General features: G+C 46.8%; 1 protein-coding gene across 1 annotated transcript in view; it reads right to left on the reverse strand.

The window, feature by feature from the left end:
• Positions 1 to 6702, reverse strand: part of LARP6 (La ribonucleoprotein 6, translational regulator) — a 35554-nt gene extending 28852 nt beyond the window's left edge. Inside the window, exon 1 of the mRNA XM_069956554.1 lies at positions 6218 to 6702. Within this exon, the coding sequence (XP_069812655.1) occupies positions 6218 to 6450 (233 nt within the window). The 5' untranslated portion in view covers positions 6451 to 6702. The remainder of the gene's footprint in view (positions 1 to 6217) is intronic.
• Positions 6703 to 8512: the final 1810 nt, after the last annotated feature.

Here is an 8512-nt window from a genome sequence, read left to right on the forward strand (position 1 = left end):
AGGCTCCACAGACCCCTTTTTTGCATAGTTTGTATGGAAGCATCTTGACTTGCTGCTGACAGATGACGATATCAGGCAGAGAGAAGGGTCAGGTGTGTTGGTTTTCAGCTGCTTAATGGTGTGTTTACTCACACAGATTTATTTGACAGATTTTTGAAGCCAAAGCCAGGAATGGATCTGAAAAGAGGAGAAATCTCAGACTCCGTTTATAGTCTGTTCCTGGCTTAAGCTTAAAAAAATCTGTCAGATAAAATGGGTCTGTGTAAACACACCATAACCTGGTTGTTCTCTGAGTGATAAATCCGCTAGAGCTGAGCTGAACATTGATGTGCATGGCGGGATTGGATGAGAGAGCCACCGGCCAATCTGGCCAATGTGTTATAGGCACTATTAGGCCTAGGCTACATTGCAACTTTCTGTACCACCATACATTGATGCTAACTATCACGCCACAAGCCATACATTACATTTTATACAGGTGTCAGTCAATAGTTAAAATCAATTTAGAAGCAATACTAAAAAGTCACAGTGTAGCCCTAGGAGTGCTCGGAATGAGGATGTCTGTATCTTACCAATAATGTATCCATATTTCACAGGGGGTGCTTCATAATGATCCACACTCATGTAGGGTGGAATATGAACCCAAATTACATACATACTACAGATCAATATGTCACATGTGGGGGAAAACAAATGAAAGGCGTCTCGCACAGTGAGACTAGTGTATTAATGCTTTGATAACAGACTGAAAAATGTCTGTCACATCTAAAATGTCTTGGAAGACATTCAGAAAGCTCCCCATGATCACCTTCTTTAGGCTCACTTGATCTGTGGGGGATCTAGGCAGTGCAGCTTCATTATGGTATCACAAAACACCCACTGTGATAGAATGGTCTCAGAGAGGTGTTAGTTGTTTGACACATTTCTAGCACCCTCTTATACCAATGTAATGCTGGGTTTACACGGAGCGATAATTCGCCCGATCGCACGATTAACGATTTCGAAGTAACATTTTTTTTTTTATATATATAACGATCAGTGTTTAGACGAAACGATATATCGTATGAAAAAATTGTTTTGCGATCGTTTATGCCTATCTCGCACATAAGTTAAATCGGTAAACGACTGTTTACATGGATCTGCGAAGTTTTTGCGAACGACCAATGACGATTTGAGAACAAGTTCAAAGATCAAAATGAACGATTTCTCGCTCGTCACTTGATCGTTCGCTGCGTTTATACATACGAATATCGTTCGAATTTGATCGTTAGTGTGCAAATTCGCACGATAATCGTTCCATGGAAACGCAGCATTACACAGCTAAATTTCTCTATTTAGTCTAAATGTCCTTATACACATAAGGGAAAAAATGTTCAGTCCAGAAACCAAAACCAGGAGTGGATTGAAAACACAGAAAGGCTATGTTCACACACTGTTGAAATTCAGTGGATGGCCAACATTTAATAGCAAATAATTGCCGTTAATTTAAATCAACGGCCGTTGTTTTGACACTACAGGTGTTATTTGCCATTAAATGATGCTGTGAGTTCCAAGGTCCACACCACAGGACATGGTCTGTGCATGGACGGGTTTCTGCAGATGAGTGCATTAGCCCTTAAGGTATAAACCCACACACCGTATATGCAGCGTATTTACTACTGTGATACGCAGCAGATAAGCAGCAGATTAGATCTAAATAGCTGAACACAGCATCAAATCTTCACCATCACATCTGCTGCGTATTTGCTGCGTATACGGTGTGTGGGTTTATACCCTTAAAGCGAACACATCAATCACATTTGCCGGGTAAGGCTACTAGCAGTGCCCGGAAGACACGCTAAAAAGCTGACTTGCCATGTGTTCTGTAGAAAGTTTAGCTGCTGAAACGAAGGGCCCTATTACATGAGGCGATTATCGTGAGAAAAATCGTTAGATCATTCGAATTTAAACGATAATCGTTCTGTGTAATAAGGCCTAGATTTACCTGAGCTCTTGCCATGCAAGGAAACGCCCCCTGCGCTCTTGAGTCTCATCAATAAAACTGCTTATATCTCAGGAGAGGACTATGGAGACAAGAGGTATGCCCAGAATCCTGTATCCTACAGGATCCTACCTATATCCTACAGGTCTCGGGATGCTTACTCTGAGGGTGTACTGTGACATACTGTGCATACTGTACGCTTTTAATAGCAGCAACTTCATTCTTAAGTTATTAGTGTGGTAATTTTTTTATGTGTAATCTGATTTTATTAAAGGTTTTCAAGAGAATCAATACAATTGTGCGTCTATGGGTATAAAACAAAGCTGGGGATGGGACACAACAATAGAAATAGAATCGCAGAGACACCTATTGTCAGGCTTCCAGCATAGTAACAGAGTAGCCCCATAGCCCGCCAAACCATCCACACAAGTTATCTTAGGAAAGAACAAGTGTTAGTAAAGAAAAAGGGTAAAGAGAAAGAAAGCAAAAGCTGAAACTGTGCCCAAGGTATAGCAAGCGTGGACACGAGTCACCAAAAAAATAACCAAAGAAAGGCAAAAGATCAAAGTCCCCTCTCCGTCTATGAGTGATAGTAATGTGTAATTTTTTTAATGTCAATTGTATGTGTAGGTACCCTCAAAATTGTAAAGTGCTACAGAATTTGTTGGTGCCATATAAATAAACTTTATTTATTTACCTTAAGTATAGATAACATAACACAGATTGCAATAGACTTTAAAGGGGTATTCCACTCAAACATAACATTTAATATGTTGCTGCCTATGGTGAGACTAACAATTCATTCCATACTTGTAATTATCTATTCAGTCTCCTTCTCCCAGTTCTCAGCTGCTGCTTTCTGCCAAAGACCCAAAAACCTATGTGTGAGCTGTTCTCTCAGTCTCCTCCCCCTCCCTTCTGAAACAGCTGATGTAAACAAGTCCCTGACTGACTTTATCTGTAACATTGTAACTTCTTTGTAATGCTGGGAGGGAATCACATCAAGTCCATCAGCACCTTGACCTCAGATTAAAGGGGTTGTCCAGCGACAATATTTTTCTTTCAAATCAACTGGTGTGAGAAAGTTATATAGATTTGTAATTTACTTTTGTTAAAAAATCTCAAGTCTACACATACTTAGCTACTAAATGTCCTGCAGGAAATGTTTTATTTTCAGTTTGACACTGTGCTCTGTAAGTATGGGAAGAATTGAGATTTTTTAATAGAAGTTAATTACAAATCTACATAACTTTTTGATATCAGTTGACTTGAAAGAAAAAGATTTTCGCTGGACAACCCCTTTAACCCTCCCAGCATTACAAAGAAGTTACAATGTTCAGATAAAGCCAGTCAGGGACTTGCTTACATCAGCGGTCTCAGAATGGAGGGGGGATAGAGAGAGGCTCACACACAGATTTTTGTGTTTTCAGCAGAAAGCAGCAGCTCAGAACTGGGAGAAGGAGACTGAATAGATAAGAAGTATGGAATGAATTGTTACTCACCATGGGCAGCAACATATCAAAAGTTATGTTTGATTGAAATACCGCTTTAACATCTCTTTTAAAAAAAGAAATGGGCAAAGGGATGTTTTGGAAACTGTTACAATAGATTAGTCAGAAAAATCCATTTGATTCAGTTGGCTGCCTTCAATGCTGGTTCCATCCAAAATACAGCAGCATGTTGCTCTGTTTTATCAGGTCAAATGACCAAGCCCATGTCAGAAACCTGCTGGACTGTATTAGGTTGCATTCACAGGCGTGTACAGGATCAGCAGCAGATTTGATGGCGCTGATTTGAAGTTGCAGATTTGCTTTGAATCTAATCTGCACCATCAAATCTTCTGCAGATGCTTTACGTGTGAACGCACCCTTAAGGGGGTACTCTAGCACTGTAAAACTTGAATTGATATGTTGCTGCCCTGGCTGAGAACATAACAAACATGCTATTCTTACTTCTCTGCGGTCCCCCAGTGTCATCCTACAGCATCTCCAGGTCCCCCATTGAACAATGCTCCTCCACTTTCAAGATGGACTTGTCTCAGTGGTGACAGCCTACTCACCCAATCGCTGGCTGAGAGGGGACAGCGCTGCAGCCAGTGTTCGGGTGAGCCGGATGTCACTGCTGAGACAAGTAAGTCTTGGAAGTGGAGGAGGAATCATTCAGAGGGGGACCTGGAGATGCAGTAGGAGGACACTGGGGGAGCGCAGAGAAGTAAGAATAGCATGTTTATGTTCTCCACCAGGGCAACAACATATAAAACATTTTACATGGCCAGACTATGCCTTTAAGGGGTTATCCAGCAAAAATCTTTTTCTTTCAAATCAACTGGTTTCAGAAAGTTATATAGATTTGTAATTTACATGACAGGAAATTCTGTTTTATTTTCAGTCTAACACAGTGCTCTCTGCTGCCACCTCTGTCCCAGACCAAACTGTCCAGAGCAGTAAAGGTTTTCTATAGGAATTTGCAGATGCTCTGGACAGTTCCTGACTCGGCCAGAGATGTCAGTATACAGCACAGCGTCGGACTGAAAATAAAACATTTCCTGCAGGACATACAGCAGCTGATAAGTATGGGAAGACTTGAGATGTTTAAATAGAAGTAAATTACAAATCTATATAACTTAATGAAACCAGCTGATTTGAAGGAAAAAGATTTTTGCTGGCTAGCCCCATTGAAGTCAATATGGACTGTCAGGCACCGCTCTGCTCCAATGACTGAAGATGAACAATGGAAGAAATAAGAAGCCCTGAAAAGCTTGAAATGCACTCAAATTCCCTTCCCTTTTTTAAATCATTGTATGTACCCATAGGCAAATGCCGATTTTGTGACTTTTTCGCTTCGGCATTGCCTGAGTCATCTTTATCAAACTCCATAGGATGAAGGCAAACTTGCTTAGACTTTTGCAGTGGTAGTTAATCTATAAAATATGGCACTCCCTACTGGACCACAGCTTGGGACTTAACCCCCTATTACACGGGGCGACGGAGAGGAGCCAATGAGCACTGTCAGCACTCGCTTGCTCCTTGTTTGTTCCTCACTCGTTACCGCCACTATTACACATGGCGGCAGCGAGCGGGTGAGTAACCCCTAAGCTACTTATGAAGAGCGCGCACCATTTTAATAAATTAGCCACAGGTACGATGATAAAACAGTGTGAAAAATCCCTTCAAGTACATAAGCAATGATTGGTCGCCCCCCCCCCCTCCCTTTCAAGCAATGATTGGTCGCCCCCCCCCCCCCCCTCCCTTTCAACAGGAGGGGAAAATGTCACAGGAAGCCAGCCTAGGAGTATTTTGAGGTCTGCTGACATCTCCATCCATATAGCCAGTCACTGGTACTGCCATAGGGACACTGCTGGCTCCGTCACATGGCGGGGACCACTGCTGGCTCCGTCACATGGCGGGGACCACTGCTGGCTCCGTCACATGGCGGGGACCACTGCTGGCTCCGTCACATGGCGGGGACCACTGCTGGCTCCGTCACATGGCGGGGACCACTGCTGGCTCCGTCACATGGCGGGGACCACTGCTGGCTCCGTCACATGGCGGGGACCACTGCTGGCTCCGTCACATGGCGGGGACCACTGCTGGCTCCGTCACATGGCGGGGACCACTGCTGGCTCCGTCACATGGCGGGGACCACTGCTGGCTCCGTCACATGGCGGGGACCACTGCTGGCTCCGTCACATGGCGGGGACCACTGCTGGCTCCGTCACATGGCGGGGACCACTGCTGGCTCCGTCACATGGCGGGGACCACTGCTGGCTCCGTCACATGGCGGGGACCACTGCTGGCTCTATCCATTTATCAGTATAACTCGCTCTTTTTCACCATTTCTGATGGGCTCTGCCATAGAGCTTTGTCACCACAACAGATGTGAACAGAGCCTTAGCCTTCTAGCAGGATGATGGGCTGTGTGGTTGTGCCCCTGTAGTAGCCCCAGCTGCAGTGGTGTGTTATGTATACACCCGTGCAGGTCATTGTTATTCTCTGGCTGCGTCACTGCGGGGGGATGGGCAGACGGTGACACCGGTGCTGCTGCTGCATGCCGCCTCCTCCTCCGGCTGCAGGGTCAGGCACACACAGCACAGGCCCCGGGGTCACGTGCCCCCCCCTGCACATCCCGGAGATCGCAGCGATGTGATATATAGCGGCGCTGCACGTGCACGATCAGGGGGCTCTGACCTGTCGGTGCCCGGGGTGCCAGGCTGATGCCTATGGCAGAGGGCAGTACCTGTACTTGTCATTGCGGCTGAAGTCGTCCTCGCTGCAGCTTCCTCCCTCCAGGCCCCCTCTGTAATCCAGGGGATCGGGCTCCTCATCCTCCGCCGCCTCTATGGCCACCGTGATCTGCACCTGTGTGCCCAGGTCCCAGCCGGCAGCCTTGCCCCCCGCAGGTGGCTCCATCCCGATAGCACAGGGCGCACACAATGACAGCAGCTCGGTGGCGGCCACAGCCTGAGACATCGGCTTCCCTGGCGGCTGTCACTGCAGAGCCTGCCAGACCCTTCCGAGGAGCGGGCGCTGGCACTGCCTCCCGCTGCAGCCCGTTATAGCCCCTTCCTGCTGCTGCGCGGAGAACAGGGCTCACCGCCTCCTCCAGCCAGAGGAAGAGCCGCCTCCTCTAACACCGTGCTCAGCTCTCCGCCAGTCCCTGTCAGGGCCGGGCAGCGGGCAGGACGAGGCGGGGAGGCGGACACGGCGCTACACAGCCCCAGCCTTCCCTACTATACACGGCCGCTGCATACACAGCATCCGAGCGGAGGGCGGGCGCCGCCTGCTGGCCGCAATACATAACGGCACATACCCATACATGAACATAAGCTATACCGCTGCCAGTCTGCCACCATTGGACGCCTGTCAGGCACTGGTTATCCGGTGAGAATGGCACCTGGGGAGGGTGGCGAGGTCGTACTAGGCAGCAAGTGAGCAGTGGCACCTGGAGGGATTGTTGGGAACTGGAAAATAGTGGGCAAGGGGCAAATTGTGATGCCTGGGGCAGAGCACCTCCAGAGCAGCAGGGGGTGTGACATGGTATGGTCCAAGAAAGGACAACTGGCAATATGGTTCTGGGCAGTGGCGTAGCTACCATAGAGGAAGGGTAGGCAGTTGCTATGAGGCCTGTGCAGGAGGGGGGCCGGGGGAGAAGGTAAGAGCTGTGACCTTCTGCTTAACCCCTTATGTACAGCAGTGTGTATGTAACCCAATGTTTACATGCTGCAACACAAAAAAAGGGTTAACAAGCAGAAGACAGAGATCTTTGCTTCACTGCTCTGATAACCTCTGACCTCTGTTCTCCAGCTGCCAATCAACTAGAAAAATGTGCAGAGCTCAGGGGTTATCAGTGCAATAACAGTAAAGCAGATATATTAAGGGGGGCCCTTAAAATGTTTTGCTATTGGGTCCGGTGAATCCTAGCTACGCCCCTGGTTATGGGCACCTGGCTGATCTCATAATAAAGAGGTGGTAGTAGTAGTAGTACTGTATCACAAGTTCTCCATGCTGCCCCCTGTACACAGGCAAAATAGCTCATAACAAGCATGGAGCAATGGAAGAAGACTGCCTGGTCTGATGAATTACTTTATTTTACATCCTGAGGGTGGGTTCACACAGACAGGATCTGCGCCAGCATCAAATCTGCTGCAGATCCTGTGTAAACCCACCCCAAAGGTAAATAAAATGAGCTGCGGATCTGCAGCAGAAAATCAGCTGCGATCCAGTGTGTGTGAAGCTACCCTCATAGCGGATTTTGATTGCGCTGCAAGAATGTAGTGACAGTGATGTTTAACCATTTGGCTGCCGTGCCAATAAAAATAATAAACAGCCCATGCTTACCTGCCAGTACTCCTGCTTCAGTCCCCTGGTCCCTGCTCACTGCCAGCCCGATCAGCCAATCACTGGCTGCAGTGGGACAGCTCACTGATTGGCTGAGCAGGCAAGGAGCCACAAAGGTCAATAATCGCTTGGTGTAATAGGGTCTTGAGTGGAACTGACTCTATATATAGAAAAACTAGAATAGAAAGATTTTCACCTTTTACTGTGTAACCGTTACTGGCTAAAAATACATACCAAATACTATGTGAAAACCTAGCATAATACACATAAATGTACTCTCACATAAGCTACAGGCAAAGGCCATGTGACCCATATGAGCCCACATGCTAAAAAAATAAAGGAAATACTCAAATAACACATCCTAGATCTGAATGAATGAAATATTCTGATGGAATACTTTGTTCAGTACAAAGTTGAATGTGCTGACACAAAATCACAAAAAAATCATCAATGGAAATCAAATTTATTAACCAATGGAGGCCTGGATTTGGAGGCATACACAAAATGAAAGTGGAAAAACGCACTCCAGGCTGATCCAACTTTGATGTAAAAGTCCTTAAAGGACACCTGTCACCCCCCGTGCCGGGGTGACAGGCTCCCGACCCCCTGTTAGATTTCTCTATACTCACGTGATCCTGCCGGGTCCCGCTTCCTGAGCCGGTCAGGTCACGGAGATATCAGCGCCCGAAGCCCG

This window comes from Dendropsophus ebraccatus, chromosome 1, assembly GCF_027789765.1.
Source record: "Dendropsophus ebraccatus isolate aDenEbr1 chromosome 1, aDenEbr1.pat, whole genome shotgun sequence".
Lineage (NCBI taxonomy): Eukaryota > Metazoa > Chordata > Amphibia > Anura > Hylidae > Dendropsophus > Dendropsophus ebraccatus.